General features: G+C 31.8%; 3 protein-coding genes and 1 long non-coding RNA gene across 4 annotated transcripts; 2 read left to right on the forward strand and 2 right to left on the reverse strand.

Annotated features, from left to right (window-relative positions):
* The first annotated feature begins 728 nt into the window (after positions 1 to 728).
* Positions 729 to 2,237, forward strand: LOC132750202 (uncharacterized). The gene is made up of 2 exons (XR_009628514.1): positions 729 to 821; positions 2,096 to 2,237. It is a non-coding gene; the product is annotated as an uncharacterized LOC132750202 (long non-coding RNA).
* Positions 2,238 to 9,319: 7,082 nt separating this feature from the next.
* On the forward strand, positions 9,320 to 13,891 carry LOC132750194 (uncharacterized). Its single transcript, XM_060740140.1, has 4 exons — positions 9,320 to 10,088; positions 10,445 to 11,180; positions 12,047 to 12,297; positions 13,015 to 13,891. The coding sequence occupies exons 1-4, from the start codon at positions 9,711 to 9,713 to the stop codon at positions 13,672 to 13,674; spliced, it is 2,025 nt and encodes a 674-aa protein (XP_060596123.1). The 5' UTR covers positions 9,320 to 9,710; the 3' UTR covers positions 13,675 to 13,891.
* A 14-nt stretch (positions 13,892 to 13,905) lies between these two features.
* Positions 13,906 to 17,831, reverse strand: LOC132750195 (fumarylacetoacetate hydrolase domain-containing protein 2-like). The gene is made up of 6 exons (XM_060740141.1): positions 17,421 to 17,831; positions 16,902 to 16,961; positions 16,186 to 16,345; positions 15,849 to 15,957; positions 14,192 to 14,279; positions 13,906 to 14,018 (listed from the first exon to the last, which is right to left on the reverse strand). Exons 1-6 carry the CDS (start codon positions 17,544 to 17,546, stop codon positions 13,956 to 13,958), a joined length of 606 nt encoding a protein of 201 aa, XP_060596124.1. The 5' UTR covers positions 17,547 to 17,831; the 3' UTR covers positions 13,906 to 13,955.
* Positions 17,832 to 21,410: 3,579 nt separating this feature from the next.
* Positions 21,411 to 23,546, reverse strand: LOC132750188 (fumarylacetoacetate hydrolase domain-containing protein 2-like). The gene is made up of 4 exons (XM_060740132.1): positions 23,258 to 23,546; positions 22,316 to 22,532; positions 21,853 to 21,912; positions 21,411 to 21,527 (listed from the first exon to the last, which is right to left on the reverse strand). Exons 1-4 carry the CDS (start codon positions 23,416 to 23,418, stop codon positions 21,489 to 21,491), a joined length of 477 nt encoding a protein of 158 aa, XP_060596115.1. The 5' UTR covers positions 23,419 to 23,546; the 3' UTR covers positions 21,411 to 21,488.
* Between the last annotated feature and the right edge of the window lie 1,295 nt (positions 23,547 to 24,841).

The following is a 24,841-nucleotide window of genomic DNA, read 5'->3' on the forward strand; positions in this document are numbered from 1 at the left end:
AGAACGAGACTGGTGAATTTCCCTTAAATGTTTCTTTTTATTTATACTATGTTTAAATGTTTTTATTATCAGTTTTCAGACGTCTTGATAAAAAACTTTAGCAGACCTGATTCGTCTGAATAGATAGCAAACGTTATGATTTTTTATAGATTCTCCACCAAATACTTATTGGTTTGGCACCACAATTTTGTCACTATGCTGGCAATGATTACAATGTTATTTTGCAGAAATCATCATGACGCTGCAGCACTTAGTTTTCATTTACAAAATACTATTTTAAAATGATTTTAATAACAACTGGCGAAAAATTATAAATGAAGTAGACAATTTGTTCTTTTAAAATATATATATTGTCATTTTGTTACAAAATTACACTCTTTTTTTTAAAGAACCGTAAATGTTCCAGAAGAATGCATGAGTGGAACATTCCGCTGGAATCATCCTAGGGTCACGTCATGCTGCATTTCCAAAATATGCACGGGGGTAATATTAGTCTATTCTAAGTTTATAATCAATGTGAAGAACTTTTAATATTTATACCAAAGATATACATCAAGAATTTACAGTACGACATTTGAGATGACCCGAGAACTTAACGTTTGGAAAAAGAAACATATTTATTCTGGTCCTTATTTTCGTGATAAATAATTTGAAATTTTATCTTTTTTCACTTGTAAAAGAATAAAACATTTTTATATTTTCACTTTTTATTAATTTTTGTATTTAGATGGAAATAATAATATGCATAAAGGTCTTAGGTGGAACATTCTTCAATGTTACAGATAAAGCTACTAACGAACGTCTAGGACCTTTTGCCTACGGTAAATCTACTTTTCAATAATTTGTTTTATCAGGGAAAATCAGTCTAGATCAAATTGAGAAAAAATCTTTTATATGAAGTGTATTGTGTCTCTTAGCATAATCGTGTTTTTGATGTATATTTTATTTGTGATTTAAGGTCATCTGGTATTGTGTGTTAACGACTAAAAATAACTAATAATAGTGACTATGCATGTAAAACTTTGGAAAAGAGGTTGGTCCTTCCGAAGCGGTGAAAACAAGAAAATTACATAAAAATGTATAGTCATTAGATTACGTTTACGTGCGACTTTCAATAAATGCCCTCGTAATTATGTGGGTGTCAATAAATAACACCTTATTATCGGTCAACCAAATTAGATCACTTAATGCTGTGACTATAAATGTGGGTAATTAAATTTCGTGACTATTACTATTTGTCCTACTTATAGATTTTATTGTATATACTAGTAAATGGCCATTGTTTATGTCATACAATATTGTAACTGAGAACATAAGTTACCCTACCTTATGTTGTGTTTTTCTAATAGTGGCTAATAGTGGATATTTGTCGTCTTACTAAACATATTTGTTGAGTTTAAAGTCACACCGACCTAGATAGGTAATATAACGAATTTTCTAAGACGATCTTAGTTGTCTATGCTTATTTTTTTTACTTTTGTGACACAAGCAGGTAAAAACTATTAACCTTCTATGAATGTGCTGGATAGCTATTCAAAGTCCCTCAGGGTATTTGATAGATCTGGGTGATTTTAAGTTGAGTTGACAGATATATGAATTAAGTTATAGTGTTTCTTCGTGTATAGGTTATGTTATCTTGTTTCTACGGGTACATGAATGTATGTTATTTTGATTTTTACAATATATTTTATAAAAGTTTGTGTCTATGAATGTGTGTTTTATATAGTGGTAATTATATGAATATGTGTAAAAGAATGTTGTTTAAATAGTCTATATAATGTTGTTTCTACATATGTCACATAAAGAAATCTTGTTTTACGAATGCATGTGATGACTATTTCAAATTATATTTTGTACACGTGTACATTTTTACAGTTTTGCCTCTACGAATATATTTTATATATAAAGTGTTGTTTTTTTTCTATGAATTTATGTTAAAGATAATTGTTTCTACAAATATAGATTATATAATGTTTCTACGGAATATGATTCATAATGTTGTTTCTAACAATAAAGAATATAAATTGATATCTTTCACACAAGAACAGTCACACACAGACCACACTTGTTTAAACCCTTTTAACATGTCTTTCAGAAACCTCTGCGTGTCTGCAACCAACATCTGAACGAGAAGTTGTTCTCCAAGTGGATGCTCCGCTAGACCTTCGTTACATGGGAGAGTTTGAATACAGAATTTATAAATGATTTTATTTCTAGGAATAAATTTTTAATATGAACATGACCTTTTTCTTGATTTAACGTGAAACATCAAACTCCGTTTATTGGCTTTTTGCAGTATCTGAATAGTGTTCAATCAACAGAAGAGGTTTTTTTTAGTCAGGGAATCGTAGTTGCTGTTTTGTGTTTCAGAAATATGAACTAGTTCATACTATTTAACTGTTACGGACGGTTTTATTAATCATATTTTTGGTGCGTTATTGCTCTCAATAAAATCATCATAATAATGCACTAATAAACACCTATGAAATTATATAAGGAGTTTACCGGTTTCTGTACTAAGGTAACGAAATGTTCTTGACATATTTTTTTCTTCCATTTTTGCTCCTACTTTTTACAAACAACTGGATTATGTTCCCAATTTTCTTTATTTCACTATTCGAAGAGCGTCGGTATTGGCAGATTATTTTTCAAACATGAAAAACATGATTTGTTTTAATCTTTTATAGAATATTGGTCATGCACGGAACAGTCTTCTGCAAAGGACATATTGATACAGGTGGACGCACCAATAATGCACATCTATGTTGTGCTATTGAATACAAAGTTCTTTCTTGATATATTTGCGATGTTGATTTGAATTGTTCCAACATTAAAATGCAATTTTCAAATTAACAGTTTAACCATTATTTCAAATCTCCGATCTAGCCTTCTGTTCCAGCAAAAATTCACAAATTTAAAAGGACACACAATTTATATTATTTTCTATGACGACAAACCTGTTGTCTAATTATTGCCTTCACTGTTTGCTATTTAGTCAATACGTATTAGGAAAATTGTCCAATAGTTGATGAATGGTATTGTTCAGATGAAAAGAAGGACAAAATAGAGAAAAGAAAAATCCAATGACTTCCAAAAACTGTTAAGTTGAAAATGTTGCAGGCTCGATTTGACTGAGTCTGTTAAGTATAAACAACCGTCAACCCCACCCCCGTCTTAAGCAGAATTTAACAATTAACATTTTTTCAAGATTTCGAAATAAATTTCACGTCAATTTCCTGTTATTTCTGAAATGTTATTTAATTTCAATAAAACTTATAATTGTTCATGTTTATATGTATATCATTTTTTGCAATTCTTTAAAACCGATTAACCAATTACAATTTTCAAAGCCAAATTTAATTTTTTCCATTTTTTCATTCCACTGTCTTTAAATCAAATGCGACTGTCTAAAAGAATTATAAAGTCTCTACATAGAAACGGATTTTTTAAGATTACATTTTTTGCAGAGTCGGATTTATCAACACGAAAAGAAATAAAATTCAAGGTTAGTTTATTTTTCAGATTACCTTAGCCTATATAAGATGATACAAATCAGGATTTTCATATTTCTAAAAGATTACTATTATGTTATGAGGGATTTATACAAACGTCGTGAATATTTCAGAGCATAAACACATGTCTGTGCAAGCCAAACGTGAAATTTAATCAAGAGGCTAATGGATCGATTAATAAAATCTATCATTTTATGGATATTATAATAGAACAACAAAATATTTGTGTTTTGCTTGACAATTAAAACGTGGAAGGTAATGAGTGTGACTGATCTGTCTGCTGGCATGTCTCTAAGGTAACACGTGAAGTGTTTCTATGGAAACCGTGATAATATGTAAATTACAATACATTATTTTCATTAATTAACGGACACTGAGTAGAAAGTTTCATCCGATGTATTTGTTACCACGCTTATCATAATTGCAAATGACATTGGATTACCAGAGACAATATCCACCTGAGAGAGAAAATAAAATAAATTATATACACGTGTCCGTTTACAGATTACGATAGGATGCTTAACTAAGAAGTAAGTTTCCAGCTCATACAAGTATTGCTACGTTTTGATAGGATGCTCAAGTATTTAGTAAAATTAAATAAAATAGAAAAAATTGATAGCTATCAGAAAACCTAGTGATCATGGACAATAATATGATTTCAGTTGTATATAGTTCTATTACAATTGACCTGTTTCCATGGAAATTATCAAATTTATGGTTTGGAAATATTTATATATTTTGGAAAATGTTTCCGTTTGAAAAGCGCTATGTATTATTCACAGTTTATATATGTATACATACATGTATATAATAAGAATAAACTTATAGGTCCGATGGGCCGGGTGTTTTTGTATGTATTCTTATCAAGTATATATATTTGTTATAAACTATGCTACTATAATAAACAATTTACTTACTCATTTATACATATGTTCACATGTGTAAATTATACATGTCTAAATACACATAGCGTACACACAGAAATGGTTTTGTAGAAAAACTAAAACACAAAACATAATAAGTTAACATAAGAAGTGCATAAAGATTTTAGTATCGAAAAATACGCTTTGCTTAATTATTCTTTACGATAAATATATTTCTCAGTATCATGTAAGTTTTGTTAACTTCTTTCTTTCTAGATATTGGAAATAAAATAAGGTTTACAAGTTATTTATGTGTTAAAATGAACACATGTTTTATATTCAATTATTTGTGAAAAATGTAGCCACTACCTTGAAGCGTACATGTAATTACAGAAAGGCATTGCATAGTCAATATGCCATTTGTTTACTAAAATGTCAAAACTTTGGTTAATTTGAGATATATTATTGGAAGTATAATAGAGTTTTGAGTACCCTATCCAAGAAACAAGCAACCCACATGTAGGTTGGTACCCTGTAAGATGTTAGAGGATCTGTAAAAGTAATAATGTAGAAAGGGAGCCAGCATAAAATATACGAATATGATAACAAAATTATTATGCGCGCCAATTTTTGTCCCAAAATGCCTCCTGTTAAAACTGCGTCTTTTCGTGTTGATTTGTACAAGTTTATAAAACATTTCTTCCCGTTTTTTAACAGATGACTTTGTACATGCATTGCAAATCAAAATGAACGCTGTCGGCACAATATAACATATACCTGTTGTTGCAAAGGCGTATGGCTTATTTGAAATAAATTGGCACATCTTTGTTCGTTGAAATAAACATTCCATTTGTTGTTCAATCCCTTTTATGTGAATTTTCGGAAGATTAAAAAAAAAGACAAAATAGCTGGAATTATCCAACATCCGATGAATAGTGTCGTATTGAACTTCCGGTTTAACCAGTAACTTCGTCTAAAAGGTCGACATATTGAAATATATTGCGTCGAAAACCAACACGGAAAGGTGAAATATAAAGCTTTGCGGGTCATGACATCAAAACTGTTGCCGACATCACAGAGTAAGAGCTTTAATTGGTCACGAACGTGTATCTTAACAGAAATTAATCCAAATAACTTGACCGGAAGTACAAAAACTCCGGTGAATGTGTTACAGATCATCAACGAACATAGAAACAACCGGGTGTTAGCTTTTAATTTCGGTGCACGTACAGTGTACGCTAATGTTATAATATTATAGTTATATCAACTACAGGAACGAATGCTAAACAATATCCAATCACTTGCCCTGCTAAATAACTATAACCCCCAAGTTGGCGTCGTACATTCTACCTGGTTTGAGGAGATATTCCCACTGAGTAATGAAAAGTTCATCACCATATTGAAATACTGTCAACAATATACACTATAAAACGGTAACTGTATTTCAAATGAAACTAAATTTATCACTTTACACATGATACTTCCTTTCTCCTCCCCACCTCTTTGTTGCAAAAATACATGACTGTTTATATCTGTAGAATAAATTTCAGAAATTAACTTGTCAACGTATATAACACCCTGGCTCTAAAGTCAATGGCTGTATGTATTCATCAGGAAACAACTACTGAGTTTACATGATCCAATATTAGATATACCCAGCATCCCGCAAGATGAAAAATTTATACACATAAAAACCACTGGTTTAAATGGCATTCTATCAATTATTTGAAAAAAACCTATTTAGTCTTTATTAGTCTACCTTTGATTTTGATATTTATGACCGAATCGATTAATAAGCATGAATCAATGCAATTAAATTGAAAACAAGAGAAAATTTAAATTGCATATTGGCAATTTTGGTCGGAACACGTTTCGTAATGCGCATTTAATACAAAGGATTTTTTAATATCAAATTTATGGATTTAAACGGTATAACTAACTCTGTTCTATAGTTTGAACATTGCCACATCTTTCATTTGGAATTTTAACAATCGTAAAAGTTTAACACCTAGCCTAAAACGTACTTAAGGGCCGTTCATATACCCAAACAGAAAAACAGCCTGTGATCATGACAGAACCCCGTAACAGTCATTTATGGAAAACAAATTTATCTTTAAAAAGCATGAACTTTTTTTCCCCATTTTTTTATAAGACCGTTTTCAAATCCCGATTTCTAAATTTTTAGAACCCAAAAACAAAAGGGAAAAAATAAGATTTAAAATTTAAAAATGTAAAACCCTCTTTTATATCATTAAGATCCATTAAAATTTATTCTTAAAATACGAGTAAAATTCTCATAAAGGCTATAAAAGGGGTTGAAAAATCTGTTGAAAGCAAACGCTAAACAAAAAGGCCCGAAAAACGAAAACAAAGCCATCCAATTAAAAGGATTTTTTTCACCAGTCTTTTAAGGGCAAAAAGACGAAAAAACAACCCAAAATTTTAAAACTGGTTGTTTTAGCGGGGACTAACGAAAAGGAAAAATTGAAAATTAAAAATTTGTCGGGGAAAAGCAAAAAGGTTTTTTAAAAGTCAGCTGTGTTTTTTAACCCTTTTTTCCCCCTTGCGTTTTATCAGGGCTTGCAAAAAAACAAGGGAAACATGACGTTTTACCGCTGTTCCCGTTCGTTTTTTCCTTTTTAAACAAATTTTGGTCTTGTTGCCTTCCCTTTAAATTTTGAACAAGTCCCCGCGATAAAAAAAAAAAAAAGGGAAATTTTTCCTCGTGCCAAAGTGATATAAATAAGTACGATAGTTTTTAAAAACGTTTATTTTCCCCAGATTGCAGAATGGGGTTTTAATATTATAAAAATAATTTTTTTTACAAACCAAATTTTTTAAAATTTTAAGGGTCTGGGGGTTTTTTTGGGATCAAAGTTTAAAAAGGGAAATAAATTTACTAAAAGACCGTTCGGCCCGAAGCCTTTTTTGTCTGGGAAAAAAAAAAACCCCAAATTTTTTATTTTTTTATTTATTGGGAAAAGCTAAATATACTGCATGCGTATGTGTAAAGGGACTAGAGCTGCTGAAATCCGTTTATTTTGTAGTTTCCAAGATTTTATTTTATAATAATAATAATTTTATTGAACAAAAGGCAAATGCCTGTGAGTACATATATACATACATATAATACAAGTTTGTTTTTTTTTTACAAAATAATCAGTGGCGGTCCAATTCTATATAAATCAGCATAAATGTATGAGATCGTAAAAAATATCAATCATCACTGCATGCAATCATTATCAGTTTGCAAACTATAAGAGGCGATTGGTGAAACAACAGTATCATAAATGCTTTTATATAAATCTTCTCAAATTTTCAAACAGTTATACACCTATTATAGTCAACGTCAATAAGATTTTGAAAAATACAATGAATATTAAACATGAGAATTAAAAAAAAAAAAAAAAAAAAAAAAAAAAAAATCGCACACGCACGCACCCATACACGCACACACACACACACGCACACACACACACACATGCACACGTATACAAAAATATTATTAATACATCAAAATAGAGTCTTCCACAAGAGAAAAATGTAAAAATATATTTTGTGGAGAAAAGTGACTCACATTTAATATAAAACTATGCTACGGCGTTCCATGGCTTTAAATAAGTATATGGCAAGATTTGTATTTATTTGTTTTTGGTCGCTGGAAAGAAGTTCAACAAACTTTGGAATATTCGGTCTTTTTTCGAAAATATTGTTTTATATATCTAATTCTTAAATCTTTATATAATTCGCATTCTAAAAGAAAATGAAATTCGTCTTCTAGTGTGTTACATAAGATACATTTGCGTTCATTTCTTGGAATCGGATGCGGTTTATGCCATCTGCCGGTTTCTATATACAATCTGTGTGACGATAAACGAAATCTTGTTAAAGCAGCTCGGTATTTATTGATATTAATTTGTTCTATGTATTTCGAAAAACCGAAAGTAGCGAAAAGTTTATATGTGTCGGCCCTGGGTGAAGCTTCAACTTCAGACATCCAGGTTTGAATAAAATTATCTTCAAGTCTTCGCTTGATTTCTGCTATAAAAATGTTTTCATTTCCTATTTCTTGAAATATCCATGCATAATTTAAGCCTAAATTTTCAAGAATTGTTCTTACAGATGTTGCCCAATTAGTAATTTCATTGTTTCGTTTCAATATCTTCAAGCATCAAATTGTATGTTTGTTTAATCAGTTTCACGTTTATCGCATTTAATTATCTTTAACCAGAATTTAAAACTTGTATTATTCTTTGTTGTTTTAAAGGCATTCTACCTAAATCGCCGTATACAAAATTAGTCTGGGTTTTGTAATTTTACCCCTAAAAATATTTTTCAAAAAATGTGTATGTATATTTTCTATTTTATCAGCTTTATTCATGCCCCATATTTCACATCCATAACATAAAATCGGTTTAATTAACTTGTCAAACAATTCAATTTTATGTTTTATATCTATATAAGTAAATTTCTGTAAGTATTGTTTCATTTTGAAAATAGCTTTTAATGCTTGACCTGACAATGCATCATATTTTATCGACCGCACTATTCAATGTATCTCTTGCATGCTCGAGTGATATTATTATTAAATTTTGTAGTTAAAGATATACATATGTACCTGTATGAAGGAGTAAACTATGGTCTAAAAAAGATCGACATTGTTTTCATTTTTTATACATTTCACGGTATAACTATTAATCACTAATTACTTTTATATAAAAGTATATATCTTTACATATACATTGACATTCTATAGATATTTCTTGGTATATAGTATGTAACGGCTTGTCAGCCGGCCTTCTTGTATAAGGGCTAGTGATGTGCCGAATACAACCACGAGCGAGACATGACAAGTTATTTATAACCCATTTAATGTGTGTGTGTGTGTGTGTAGCATCATTCTTCATTCTTTTAAATTCTTTGTAAGCAAACAACCAATTGAAACATTTACCAATCTCTGACCCGAAAACGCTTGCGACAAAAAGCATGCGTTAGTGTAAAATTAAGATTTAGTAGTGAATCCTATCAGAAAAGATGACCTACCAAATATGTCATAATGCATTTTCTTGTGTATTATAATGGTTATTATTATATTCATGCTACACGTTTTATATTCAATCATATAGGAGCAATATAATTAGAAATATTGACTACTTAAAATATCGATTTCAATTTTTCTTTTGTCTATAACAATAGTCAATCAAGCAGCGAAAACATATATACAAGTAGGTAATTGAATATATCGTAGGCTTGTTAAATGTAAAGGATATTTCAAAACTACATGTATTAATGACGCTTTGAACATTTATTAATATGTAAGTATAAACGTGCAAAAATGGCAACAATTAGCCGGAAAGGACCTAAACGAACGGAATTTGAAATAATGGATACAACATTCAGTCCAACTGGAAAAGAAACACTTGAACCAAAAGAGAGTCAGTTAAATATTACGAGTAAAAATCACAATGTGAGTAACGCAGACGAAGCTAATTCAGGGGATATTTCAATGAACATTAGAAATCCAACACCATCTAGCGAAACAATAACTCCTGAGCGGATCCGCCCAGTCGACTGTGATACTTGTCATTTAACTAAGGATATAGACACGGTAATGTTTTGCAGGAAATGCAAACAGAAGCTATGTGATTCATGTCTGGAAATTCATAATCGCATTGGAGGGACCAGGACTCACTGTAAATCAATTGAAAAATGTGTAAGTAGATTGATTTCAACAACAATAAATAGAATGCACGTAGCAGCTATATGAAATATTTAAAACAAAATGTTGCAACAAAAATCGTATTTTTCAAAAGCAAATATTTGTAAAACAGAACTCAGCTTTAAAATATATATTTTTAAGAAACATTGCTTAAACCATCGGGGAACCTAGATTTTTTTCAGCGTAAAAATATAAAACTGGTTTTATGTAACACATCTGTTTGAAGGAAAAATCATGTAAATTTGCCAATAGAGATAGAGAGAAGAGTAAAGCTAATGATCATACTATGATATTCGTTATTTGAAAAAGTTTCATTTTATTTTTATTTATTTATTTATTTATTTATTCAGTGGCCAGAGGGAGAAATTCTTAACAAGTCGGTTATAACTAGACTTATGAAAGAGCGAGAAGTAGATATAGAACAGTTATCTACAGACCTATCCAACGAGCTTGGTTTGCATGTGAGTCTCTTATATGAAACAGATGATCTTGAAATACGGGCACCGTCTGGCGACATTCTTGAACTGGCTATTGACACAATATGCGCGGGTAAAAAACCTGCCTCGAAAAGAGTCAGTTATGGTTTGATAGAGTGGACGCTAGAAGGTTTTTATGCACATGCTATAACAAAACTACTTAAAAGGCAACTTGAAACTTTGATTGACACATATGACTTGAGCGTCTTGAAAAAACATAATTCTGAAACAGCAGTGCAGCCAGTACATCTCTCGAGAAGAAGTGACAAGTCTAATTTTGATAAAAATACAGCTTCCGAAGTAGAACCGCATTTTGGTTTCAACGGAAACATAGAATTAACTATAGCATCAAGTTTTGACAACTATTATGCCGTTAATTGTGAAATCGAGGGATTTAAAGACGAGGTGGAAACCCTTAGAAAAGCTGAAGTATTTCGACCGAAACATGATGAATTCCGAATGAAGCTGTATGTACTAATGAAAGAAAATAATGATGACGTATTATGTCACATGGAAAAGACAGACAGCGTTTTTAAGCTTGTAATACAAGGGACTGACGACAAAACTGTGAACAACGTGAAACAGGAATTCCTCAGTTTGTTCTGTAAAGGTAAACTTTATATAACAATATTACAACTTTGTTTTAAAGAAATATGACGAATTTCCGGATATTTACAACATAGCAGAAAATAAAAACACAGTAATGTCCGAACAACCGATTGGTAAAAGTCTTAAACTGTGAGCAAAAGCCGCTTTACAGATAAAAATTTGATTACCAATTTGATTTTATTCTTGATTATATTCTTTCCTCTTGTGGCTGAGGGGTTGCCTTTACAGATTTAGGCATCAGAATAGCAGCCACCGTTCATACATGCGTGATCGTAAGGGGAGACTAAATGGGTTCGAATATTGGAGTCTATGTACCTCTTATCTCAAGCAGGTGAGGTGTTTTTGACCTCTGGTGTTGCTTAAAGTTTGTAACACCCGAGATTAGCCGAAATCATCAAATTCCTATTTCGGCGCCATATGACCTAAACTGTTACAAAAGTAAGTGATTAAGTAAGGATATTCTCCTGTATGAGGAAGCTGTTGAAATATTTATACAAATATGTTTGTACTAAACACCATGTTGCCCACCTAACAGTTACATTTTTTCCTGGTCAGTGCAACAAATCACGTTCATTATCATATCAACTAAGCCGCAATGAAATTGAACGATATTTCTGTACATTATATCATTTGGGAAAGTCAGCTGCATCCAATATATCGATTGAACTAATACTAATGATTGTTGATTAAGTGACAATTTCATACTACCATATAATATCGCATTTATTATTCATAACTCCATAACCAGATGTAGCGCAAAACATTTTAGCTTAATAATGCAAATTCAATCGATGATTACCATGCAATCTATGTGATGTAGTACATAATATCATGCAATTATTAACAGCATTTTAACGCTTCATTTAGAATGTTCATCGTGTAAAAGAGATTCAACACGACCAATCTTTCTAGAATGTAAGCATGTACTATGTCAACATTGCGTAACAAAATCAGCTTCACGAAATGACGGATTACGATGCCCAATATGTTCAGACACAACCAGGGAGAAAACGCCGGTAACTTCGTTAAAACTACGGTGTATGCAAGTTATAGATAGTCATCTGATGGAAAATACACAAACCAGCACTAGTAGACCATTTGGTATTGTCAGAAAACAGGTATTTTTAGTAATCTTTGGTAAAATAATGAATAATGTAAGTTTGATCTTCCTACTATGTTAACAAATCATAAATTTCTTAATGACTTGACGATTTTAAGTTCAGCGTCTAAAGTTCTACCAGTTACCCGATTATTGTCATGTAGTAACACATTAATACACTTGAATCGTTTGCAAAACGGTGAAATGCAAATACCAGGCTTTATTCAATCGTTTGGCCACCATTGTCTGTATAAAAAAGTTTCTATCTCTAACTGAACTGCCTCCTTGAAAGCTGTTTAAAGAACTTCATCTTAATCTTGTTATATTTTTCTGGCACCTTTTGTTTTTTTCTATGGACAGGCCGGTCCAATCAAACTGTGTTTGCCATAATCACCTGTGTATTTCTGTTTTCATTCAAAACGAAAAATATCATTTCCCATAATGTTTGTTAATATAGGTTAAAATTGTGCAATCAACCAGCATTAGAAAAGAAAATTTAATTATTACATGCAAGCAAAGTTTCGCACTATTCCATATGCAGTTGCAATTGATAAGATTTGCGATATTTAGGAAAAATCGGATTTGAATATGATGTTTGACCATCCGTTCTATCACTGGTTTGTTAACAGTATCATTTTCCATACTTTGTTATTTTGATCACAAATTTTGCAATATCAAAATCAAGTTCATATTAAATAGCAATATAAATATAAAACAGATACATTATTTTTTTCAGAGCTCTCTCAGAATAACTCATGTATCGGTGAAGATTCCAAAGTACCTGCTACAGAAATGGAAGAAACTGACTGGAGGGAAATCTCGCCTGAAGAGCGTGATCGAAAACACATATGGATTAAAAGTAGCTGGCGTAGATGATAACATGAAGATATACGGTCAACAGCAAGAAATTCTCGATTTGGCTGTACAAAGCCTTGAGAAACTGAACGAGAAGACGCCCGACATTGGAATTACACAAAGACTCGTTGAGAAAAATGTGGAATGGAGACTTAGAGGAGAACATGCAAGAATTGCTTACTTTTTATTCAACAAAGAGTTGTATGATTTAAGGAGGAAGTTTAATACAGTAACAATACGTGCGTTCACCGAGTCAGAACCGATGATCGTTGACGTCAGGTGTGGATATGAGGAATTTCTAAAAGTCAAGTATGAAATGGAAGAGCTGGAAAATGATATAAAGAATCTTCACACTGACGAATGTGTACAACCAAAGAATTTTTACCATAATGTTAAGATAAAAGAGTACTTGAACAGTAAACGTAGAGATGAACAGGTTCATTGCAATCTAGTTGACAAGAATAACGTGAATGCAGTCGTATTCCGTGGACGGAAAAAAGAATTTATCGTAGCTGCAAAGGAGCAGCTAATGAAGTGGTGACAACCCCGTACAATAAAAGAAAGAAAAAACATGCAAAAAATGCATCTGTGGACCTCAAATAAGTCACAATTGGGCTATTTTTACATTTCCTGATAAACATTGAATACATAAGTATTAATCATTTACCGTTCTTTGTCTGAGTTTGCCCTTAAATGTATACAGTTCTTGGCAAATGTTAGTGTGAAAATGTTTTCATCTATATATTATAACATGGTAAGAAAAACACCTTCGTGTGATATTCACCAGTTTTATTGAAATTATAACCATTCCCAAAAACAAACTCAAATAATTTTTGTGGTAATGGTTCCGATATGTTCAATAGCAACTTCGACAACATCCCCAATCTGGAAATAAAATATGAAAAAGTGAATGATTCCAAAACGTGTACACTGCTATAATATACATATTAGCTTAAAGACCACTTAGCGGCGAGTCGAAAGCCTGGAAGTTTCTCAAAATTAGAATTTGTGAATTTTTTTTTCAACACAGTTAAAATGGCAAATCGGTTCAGACATACCTTGAGCGATTCTGGTGGTGTTCTGCAATAACCAACACCTGGTGGGGAGCCAGTTAAAATCAAATCTCCCGGTTTCAGCGTTATAAACCTGAAAAGATAACCATATTCTTTGTATCAATATTAATCGATTTTATTTAAAAATACTTTTAAATGATGGCTCTGGATCGCTCATCTTTGATTCATTGTTAGAAATGGTCATTATTCATCAAAGCAGACGTAGGCAATTGGGTCATTTTTTTGTCAATAAAACTTTTATGGAGGTATGCCAGGGAATGCAACATGTCAATTTTCTAAGCATTTTGTATTGTGTTATCTGAATATCAGATGTTTACTTATTCCCCTGTAATAGAATGTAAGTGATCTAGAGGCAGGCGATTTTTGAATCTAAAGGCATGAGTTTTTTATCATATTTTGTAAAGGTCTACTTGGAGATATCAAATGTCGAATATGTAAACTCTTGAAATTGTAGTTCCACAGCAGAAGACCTAAATCTGTTTCTATATATTAAGCCCATTAACAAAGTAACCACTTACTATAAGATAGGACCAGTTTTGTCCAAGTGTATGATTTATATAACATTTGTAAAGAAATATATAACACTTATACGTGCCAAATATTATATATGCTTTAGACATTATAGTTTTAGAGCAGAAGATTTTTCAGACGCATTTATTGTATAAGATTTTGCGTTCTGTGAACGTCGTCTTGCCTTGTTGATTTTATTTTTTATAAACAAGGTGGCCCCAAAGAAAGGCCCCTTTTGACTTTAAATGAACTTACAGGAACACGAATTATGTTACATTTTGTAGAGGTCTACTGGGGACATAATATGTCAAATTATTAAGCTCTGTGCAGTGTAGTTTTATAGAAAAAGACATAAAAGCGTTTTCTCTATATATGTCGATATAAACTAAGTGACCTCCAAGTCGCGGCTATTTTGACCCCAGTGGCATAATTAATATCACTTTTGTCGAGAACCTGAAATTCATATTGTAGTTCCGAAGAAAAGGTTTTCCAGGATTATTTTACTACACATATGCATGTATGATCCTAAGTATAATATATGGCCTCCAGGGCAGGGTCTTTATTAGACAAAGACATTATTGACATAACATTTTAAAGGTCAACTAGGCAATGCAATATACATATGCACCAAATATATAAGCTGTGTGCCTTGTAGTTTCACACGAGATGGCTTAAATCATTTTCCTATAGTAGTCCATCTAAACTAAGGGGTCGATTCTTTTATCCTTGAGACATGATTTATGTAACTGTTATATAGCACCACAGGTGATGATAAATGCTAAGAGCATCATAGTTACTGAGGCAATTTTAATGAATTTGTTTATAATGTTTATTCGTAGCTCCTTAAACTTTCTAGTCTATGAGACTCAAACCAATTGTATAACTTTTGTAGAGGATCACTCAAAGGTCATTCTAGTGAAGTTTAGTCAAAATCAACCACATTATTTAAGAGAATAAAATATTATGTGGGTAACGACAGACAACAGACAACAACCAAAGTGCTAGAACAAAAAAAACTCACCTTTGAGCTCTTAGTACAAAATGATTTTTTGTAAGCCTTAAAAAGATCGCATGAAGTTTTTCATCGTTTAAAAACAGAATTTCTTTTTAAATATGATAAATAAAATCTTACCTAGAAATATAAGCAATGATTTGTTCAGTTTTATGTATAAGTTGGTTCGTATTGCTGTCTTGTTTGAGGTTCCCATTAACCTTACAGGAGATCCGGAGATTGTGAGGATCTGCAACAATGTAAAAAACACTTTTTTTCACATGATTCTAGTACAAACTTTATTCAGTTGAAATTTATAATTACGGAAATATTACAATATCCTCAAAGCACTGTGTAGATAGTTTGAAGAAGCAAAATGCAAAAAAAAAAAACCCCAACTTTTTAACACATACAAACGGATGATATAGTAACGACAAATTTTAATATATTTAACTTCTTGCTAATCAATTCAACATACCATTAATTTCGTCTTTTGTAAGTATTGATGGTCCAAGAGGGCAAAACTGGTCTCTTGCTTTTCCAAGAACCGCCTGTCCGCCATTTTTCTTCATCCAGTCACGTGCAGTGACGTCATTTGCAACGGTAAAGCCAAATACATATTCCATAGCGTCTTTTACCTAAAGGAATATACTTCAGTGCTTATTGTAGTAATGACGTTTACGGATATCCTTAAAGACACTATCTATGTGATTTTCTAATTAAGAAAAGCATATATCTTGTTAAGGATGCATTCGATCTTTGTGTTAAAGCTGAAAAAAATACCAATCCCGATTTTTTTACTTAATTTTTTAGATGTTTTTCAAAGTCGAATGAAACTTTGAAGAGAAAGTATTAATGGTCTCGTTTTCCCGTGAGAAATAAGAACACAGAATATAATTAATGTAGCTTTTTGATATAGAGTATAGAGAATAAACTAACAACATTAAAATGTCACCCAAGTCACATATAAAAGTTAAAAAAAATCATTTGAGACGCTGAGATGTATGGTTTCTGGGGAGAAATTTTATTAGAGCTACAGTACAATGTACATACTATCATTAAGTACAAAAGATAACATTAGAAAGTTTATACATAATCATATGCTTTCCACACTGTCTCAGAATTTCATTTTAGCGTATATCTTAAGAAAAGGCTCTTTGTAAATATTTTGTATCTTAGAAACTCAAAAAGAACCTGGATATATTTTGCCGTTTTGCCAATTACTATTGCAAGTTCCGCTTCCCAGTCAAGAGCCTGAAAAGTACAGTGACGTCATAATTATAAAAGTACTAGATACGTTGAAATTCGTCTTTTTCAGTTTTAAAGAGTCATCAAAATGTTAAGAATGTTTGAATTTGTTGTATTTATAGACAATGTGTTTTGTTGGTTTATAAGTCAAATTCTGCTTAAATATGAAAAAGCATGATCAACAAGGAATGGCGGAAATCATTGAACGCTTCTCCCAACACAGGACTACCAGCAAGGAGCCCAGCACGACACCAAACAGGACAGGGCACACGGGCAAACCCGCAAGGTCGTATGGTGATTATCAAGCTTAACTAGTGGCGGGAAATATTTCAGTCACTACGAGTTGCACCTGTGTAGAACCTCATCTTCGGTTACCTCCTTAGTTGTTTCAAATGTGAAATGGTAGAGAAAACCAAAAGCCTTATAAATAATGACATTATATTTTAATGATATTTGAAAGCAAACCTCTGTGTATCCAGGGTATTTCAAAGAATCGTCTGGCCCAATGACACAGCTTGGGAACTTGTTGAACACCACAGGTTCTCTTGGAATAGGAAAATTTAGTTCCTTACAATGGTCTCTATAGTTCATGCCAATACACAAGACCTTCTCACAAGAAGTAATTGGGGCAAGCAACCTTATCCTATCCCTTATTACCAAGCAGTCTGTTCTGTTTGAAGCACTGAAATAATATTTTTTAATTTTATATGATGCATGTTATAATATTCTTATCTAAATCGAACTTTAAGAAGACCTGAAATACCGGTTACTATTGAATAAAATAATTTTAAAATTACACAACTACAAATGTGTTAACATTTATCTATAAAAAAGGAATGCCTCACATTGACAGTTCCATGATTTGTGTTGCTTTCAATTGATATTATATTTTTGTTATTACTTTGTCCGGTTATCATACATAATATTGAATAATATTTCAATAGCCTTACGACATGTTGCTTGCTTTTTAAATTTGTCTTTTGACATCTGTCAGTGAAACGCAGGCTTCAATCCCTAAGACCCCCTTTCAAACTTCCATCTTATTTTATTTTCTTGTTTCAGACACACTCATATTTTACTTGGGTCCATACGCCGTTTTTCGTGGAATAACACCACAAAGTGTCACATTGTAGGTTCCATGAACTGCTGCATAAAGAACATCTGTTGATGCTTCTAAATTCAAAATTTACCCATTTACATGTTTACTCACTGATTAAGCCTGTGTTAATAGGTGGGGTCGGTAGTTTGCACATTACGTCTACCGTCCATGAACAAGTTAAACTGTACCTGCAACATTTTATTTTTTTCCGCTTTGGGTACCCGTTTTTAATTTTGTTTTTTCTTTAGAAGAGATTTTAAGCTTAATTAGTTTTATCAATACACTTTAAAACATTAATTCGAACGTATTTTAAATTTTCATACGAGTAAAAGCATACGCAGATCTGATGACCTACTAAAATTTATCATGTGAATCGACTTAAGATTAAACCAGTATTTTTTTTGTATTCTCAAATGGATAAATAGACACGATCCTATCCTTATAAAAAATATCTGGAAAAAGTGGTCCCTTGGACGCATTAAAATCAGCAAAATTACATGAGAGTTGCAGACTCGGTTTCATTGAGTCTGTATTTGAGGACTTATGAAATAGTGCAGCATCCGTCACGCCCCCTAGAACCGGCTTGAGCGGTACTCAATTTTCAACACTTAAAATGCTGGCATCAATGATCCCGAAGAATTCTATGCTCGGAGAAAGATTTTACTAGTTAGTTTATCAAACTTATTTGTATTTATGTATTATAACTTGACCTTGGTGTCCGCTCTAAAACGTCTGCACCACCTTCTATAAATATCCTCATATCACGTGGTATCGATGAATCTGTTGCGTTTAAATTGAAAATATCCCCTGATTTTTCAAGTTCCAATCCAAGAAATTGTTCTCCATCTTGTAAAAACTGCACTAGTCGCATTTTTATTGACGCTTATCTATATACTACTATTAAAACAACTCAATTGTGAATTTACATAATCTATTTAACATTGAGATAAGAGATCTAACACTAGCGTGAATAATAAACAGCAAATAAGGACTATAGTGGCCGACTTTTGTAATTTATGGTTTTCGTTTGACCAACAAGGAGAAAGCATCAATCGGATGGAAAAAAACTCAGCACATGAAAGGCGTTGTAATCGCTATGATTTTTCGTGTCTTCGAAATTAAGCGTTTGTAAGCCGAAACACATATATTGCGTTTCGACTTTTCGATTTTTAGGCAAGAGTTACGAAACAATTAAATGCAATTGGTCGTATAAGCCAACGTGATGTGAAACAGTTGATTGGTGAATAATACTTACACCAAAATTAAATGAGGGTCCATAATTCTGACAAATTGAATGTAAAATATCAGTATTTAATTTGCTTACATATAATTGTATACGATTCCCGGTAAGTTGGATATTGTATTTTCACAGTGTGTTGGATGATTATGATTTAGGCGTTGTCTCCTTTTGCCACCAATTTACCATTAAGCAGAAAATAACAATAATGTATTCTGCATTATGAATACGGTTTGTAATATTTTGCCTATGTAATATACTTATCAAAAGCATTTATTCCCAATTCAGAATAATTAAAAAATCCAACATCGTCTTGTCTGGACAACATGTCATCCGATGGGGAAAATCCAGTGTTTGTATATTGCTCTCCTTATTCTCTTTTGTCATGGTAGATTTATCGTTTAATAATGATTGGAATATATGTAATACATTTAATTGATGAATTAATGCTGTGTTAAAAAGAGATTGACCTGATGCAGGTTTCCCATTGTTTTATGTCTCGACATGAGCGATAAAACTTTGACGAATTAATTAAACGATTTTCTACAGGTGTTAATCAACAATACAATAAAACAGTGCCTGCATCATAATTAATTTTGCCGTACTAGAAGACTTCCAAAGTTAGTTTCATGAAGTCGTGACTCCATAAACAGAATAATTTGTAGTGTTAAAAAGTTATATTGTTGACATCGATGGGTAAAAATGATTAACTCTTCTTGACATCTGTTCATAACTTTGTATCCCTATGGTTCTCATTTTGTTTGTTTCTAAATCTAAATGATTTTAGTCTTGATTGTCCCAATTTTCTCAATTTCAACTTCAACTACATCTCCAACCTTAAAACAAAATACATTTTGTATTACAAATAAAGCTTAAAATCTTAATTGTTACAAAACAGTTTTACAGAAGAGAACAGATTATACATAGTATATCATCTGGTATATACATATAAATAAATACATTTGTCAAAGATAGATACAAATTCATACAATAAGAAAAGACCATTTATATTAAGTTACTTTTTATATTCGCTGCTTTATCCATAGATCGTTAAATGAAAATAAAGTAAATTTCTTAATGTAAAATGCATGCAATATAAGTTGGTACGCGTGCATATAATCAAATGCTTGATAATTGTGAACCGTTTCTGGTGATTCAGACAAATTAAAGCAGACCTACTATGCACAACTTTAAATATAAGTTGAGAAGTGCCTGTGACTATATTTAGTGACAATGTCAATAAAGGCATCAATTATTTTTTATTTTGTCTTTCTAAATATCCGATTTATAAAATCTATATAAATTTCAATTATTGCAAAATGGTCGTTAATTAAAACTTTTACCTTTATATACTCGGGCGGATTCATACAATGCCCAACTCTTGGGGGCGATCCTGACAAAATAAGATCGTCATGAATCTGTAATTTAGAATAACCACTTAAAAGAATTTGCCAAACATTACACAAAAATTTAGAAGAAGAACTTTGTGAATTATTTCATAACCGCTTTAAAAGATCCACACTGTACTGTCATTCCTAAATTTAAAATTTGAAATGAGTTTATCTTCATAATTATCAGCATAATTATCTTCATCGTTTTGACAAACATTCTTATCAATGGACAGTCAAAACAAGTCGTTTTACCTTTATAGAGATCAGATATTTTAAAACCATAAGATGTATATAAATTGTGTGGTTCTAGTGATATCAACGAATTGTTTCAGTACAGCAATGTATTACCTCGTTATATGGGCAACTATTTTTTCGGTTTTATACAACATTTCACAAGTGTTACTGTTTTGTTTTACAACACCATTCACAATACACTTTATACCAAGGTGATGAGGATCTGAAATATTTAAAATATAAATCACAACGTTGTTCCGTGGGGAAATTACCTGAACGTCAAGTTTTATATTTATCAAAGGACAAATTAGGTATTACATATATCTATTTAATTACATTACCTTTAGAATAAGTTTAGATTTACTTTCTGCATTTTCTAATAACATACTTCATTTAAGTCTATCGATCATTCTATCATTCGGTTGAAAATTTTAAAATCATTGACAAGTGCATACTTAAACGCATTTACCTTTTATTTCATCAACAGTGACTATTGTTTGGTCCATAGCTGAACTAAGAACCACCTGGCCGGCATTTTTCCATACCCAGTCACGTACGCAAACGGCATTCGCTTAAGTAAAGCCAAACACGTATTGAATGGCGTTCTCTAACTAAAATTGACATAAAATTGAATCAAATATATAACAATATAATGTAAACAATTACATTGTATACAGGATTCGGATAAACATCAATCAACTAGCTATTGGCATGTAGAACCACTCCGTGTGAGTTCTGCAACTATTGAACCAAAGAATGAACAATTTAGTAGCTTTGGCGTTTAAAAAGGATTTTCAGACTTTGCAAAAAGTTTCTGAAATAACGTATCTGAAATTTCAAACTAACAGGAAGTGAAACAAACTTAAATGCCAATTACTATGAGTTGCAATATAAAAAATGGGAACAAATATTCTATATCCTGAATGCAAAGAAAACCTTGACATGTTTTGCTGTTTTCCCGATAACAATGACCAGCTCTGCTTCCCAGTCTAGTAGCTGAAAAGAAAAGAAAAGTGGAAGTCTTACATTACCCGGATAAACTATCTAAAACCTGAAAGAATAATCATACATATTCATTTTACAGATATTCTTGAATTTAAAAATTATCTTGTAGGCGATTCATAGTATAAGACAGACATACTAAAAGCTGAAAAGTAAGCCGTACATTATCCATAAAACACATGCTATTGGAGAGTTATCTGTAGATATGTGTAGAGATAAAGTAAAAGTGCACAGCTGCATTAAACTTGTAAAACATTAGCTTAAATTAAGACCAGTATATCTATTCATTAATGTAAGACAACTTGAATAGTGAATAGAGCAATTATAAACGTAACTGTGCATTTACACAGTCTGCTATTCAGTTAAGTATCTCATGTTAGAGCAATATACGCAATACCTTTGCCTCTTCTGGGTAGCTCAATGAATCATCTGGTCCAATAATACAACTTGGAAACTTGTTGAACACCACAGGTTCTGCTGGTATATCAGCATTTTGTTCTTTACAATGGTCCGTATAGTTCATGCCAATGCATAACACCTTCTCGCATGACGTTATAGGGGCAAGAATCTTTACACAGTTTCTCTTTACCAAGCAGTCTTTTCTGTTTGAAGCACTGAAAAGTCAATTTATTCTAGGAATTACAATGACGTGATCTTTTGTGTCGTCTGATTGCATAAAATAAAGCCATCAAATATGTTTCTGCGTCTGTATAGCTTTTACTGTAGATTGTTTCCTTATCTTAGTTTGATCAATACAGTAGAACAATTACACCTTCAAAACAGTGTCATAGACATGTTTATTGCAAGGTCAATCAAGGGTCGTAACTCTTAATTGAAAACACAGATAATGCAGGCCTATTTTCCGTAAAGATTAAGATATGGGTTTATATAGGACAATACTTTATTATCACTAACTGCAGTTGTTGCTTATGTCAGACGCCGCAACCAATGAAAATAATAATAACAATGATGAGGATGATCTAGCTAACTCTCATACTCCTACCTACATTTGAATCATTTATAGCATTCTTGATTTACAACAGAATTTTGACAACGTATTATTCATTTATGATTAAGTGTAAAGATACTTCATTTGAAATGTCCAGACGCGTTTTCTGCGTCAGAAGATCTATATGAAATAAGTGATGTCATAGCTGGATTATAAGCCACTGGAGGTGAAGCTTGTTCACGCACACATAGTATGTGAATTTGAGCACGAACTAAAACATTTTAAACCAATTTCTAAACTTTTGCAATTGAAAAAAATATGCATAACAAATAACGTGTATCAATGCACGAATGTTGCATTGTATAGTACTGATTTATTCAGATAATCAACCTTCTAGCTTTGTTCCATGTATCTTCTCCGCATTCGAGAAATGTTCTCATATCACGTGGTATAGATTCGTCTGCTTTATTCAAATTTATTAAATCTCCATTTTCAGAGAGTTCCAGTCCAAGACACTGTTGTCCATGTTGATTGAACTGCACTAATCGCATGATTTGTATAATTAAAATTGTATCGTCTGTTATAATGCTCACAGTGAATGAGATTTAATACTATCAAATCGTTGAGGTGTGTTTAAAATTTTGATATAAACTTGATATATAAAGAAATATCATAGCAACTTTGTAATGTTTGTATAGTTATACATTATCTAGGTCATAGCTACAAGCTATCTACATATCAAACCCTTGACTGCACAATCATGAAGGTTGACAAGGTAGATGAATACATTAACATTACAATATTTCAAGAGTGTGTAATCTCATTGTTTTTATGGTTGTTGCCCCTCTGTTGCACCTTATCTTTGGATAATCGTAAACAAATCATTTTATTACATTACACTAAGCTTATTAGGGTCAGAAAGAACCATCTTAAAACTGAACATAGTTGTCACTTTCTGAAATAATCTCATCCCTGAAGACAGTTCCGCTCTATTATTGTTAGTCAAATCTGGTATAACTATCAAAAACCTTGAAGAACATTTACTTTAATTCAAAACCGTGTAACGTTTGTTTCATTGCAAAGAACAAGTAAATTTTGTTGATTTCATGAAGTAACTTATCAAAGTATTACATGTATTTCACCAGCAATAGTGCTCATGCTACTAAATTGATCCAGATTAAGACCGTCTGATCATGCATTTTCAGTCAATATCTATTTTGAAATTTGCCCTTAAAATGGTTTTGTCGACATTCAAAGATGGAAAACTAGGATGGAATAAACCATAAATGCTAAATAAAATCTTTACATTATATTGCATACATGCATTTATAATAATCATTGCAAATTTCAAATAATTGCACGTAACGTAGAATTACCGATTTGGACGTAATTGTATGCAGGAATATTGTTAATGCACTTTTTTTTTTATAAATCTGCAGAAGCGTCTGGGACTTATTTATTCCCTTGCCTGTGATCTCTACTTTTGCAGATGTAAATGCACGGAACAAGATGCACTAACCCTCAATTATGATTACCAGTGAGATTTTGTCACATACAAGATATGTTCAATGCTATCAAAATGTTGTATGCACCGGTCTGTGCAATGGTGGATCTTTTCTTTAATGCTGTTTAATAGAAACAATCTTTCATCTTTTTTTAATTTCATAATAAGTTGATGATTATACTTTTTTGGCCCAGTAAAGAAAGACTTGTTCACCACATAAAGATTGTGTTTAACCTTTTTATTTATTACAATTTAAAATTATTACATACCACCACTCTTCTGAATTCTTTTGGATATGTTTCTCAACTCAAAATGTCGATATTTTCGTGTTTTAATATTGAATTCTGCTTAAGCCAGTGCTAGTGGGCGTGGACGGTAACTACCGTCCATGATCAGACTCAATCAAATCGAGCCTGTAACATTTATAATTTTGTCGTTTCGGGCTTTCTTTAAGGATTCTGTTTTCTCTA

The sequence above is a fragment of the Ruditapes philippinarum genome, unplaced genomic scaffold, assembly GCF_026571515.1.
Source record: "Ruditapes philippinarum isolate M1 unplaced genomic scaffold, ASM2657151v2 ctg5296_1_1_1_1, whole genome shotgun sequence".
NCBI lineage: Eukaryota > Metazoa > Mollusca > Bivalvia > Venerida > Veneridae > Ruditapes > Ruditapes philippinarum.

Excerpts from the sequence above, each read along its gene's own strand:
- LOC132750194 (XM_060740140.1), top strand. The coding sequence starts at position 9,711 with ATGGCAACAATTAGCCGGAAAGGACCTAAACGAACGGAATTTGAAATA. Across the intron at positions 11,181-12,046 it reads CCTCAGTTTGTTCTGTAAAG|AATGTTCATCGTGTAAAAGA; the intron begins GTAAACTTTATA and ends CGCTTCATTTAG. Across the intron at positions 12,298-13,014 it reads TTGGTATTGTCAGAAAACAG|AGCTCTCTCAGAATAACTCA; the intron begins GTATTTTTAGTA and ends TATTTTTTTCAG.
- LOC132750195 (XM_060740141.1), bottom strand. The coding sequence starts at position 17,546 with ATGAACTATAGAGACCATTGTAAGGAACTAAATTTTCCTATTCCAAGA. Across the intron at positions 16,346-16,901 it reads AAACGGCAAAATATATCCAG|GTAAAAGACGCTATGGAATA; the intron begins GTTCTTTTTGAG and ends ATATTCCTTTAG. Across the intron at positions 14,280-15,848 it reads ATCATTGCTTATATTTCTAG|GTTTATAACGCTGAAACCGG; the intron begins GTAAGATTTTAT and ends TTATCTTTTCAG.
- LOC132750188 (XM_060740132.1), bottom strand. The coding sequence starts at position 23,418 with ATGCGATTAGTGCAGTTCAATCAACATGGACAACAGTGTCTTGGACTG. Across the intron at positions 22,533-23,257 it reads ACATGGAACAAAGCTAGAAG|TGCTTCAAACAGAAAAGACT; the intron begins GTTGATTATCTG and ends TTGACTTTTCAG. Across the intron at positions 21,528-21,852 it reads AAACAGCAAAACATGTCAAG|TTAGAGAACGCCATTCAATA; the intron begins GTTTTCTTTGCA and ends TGTCAATTTTAG.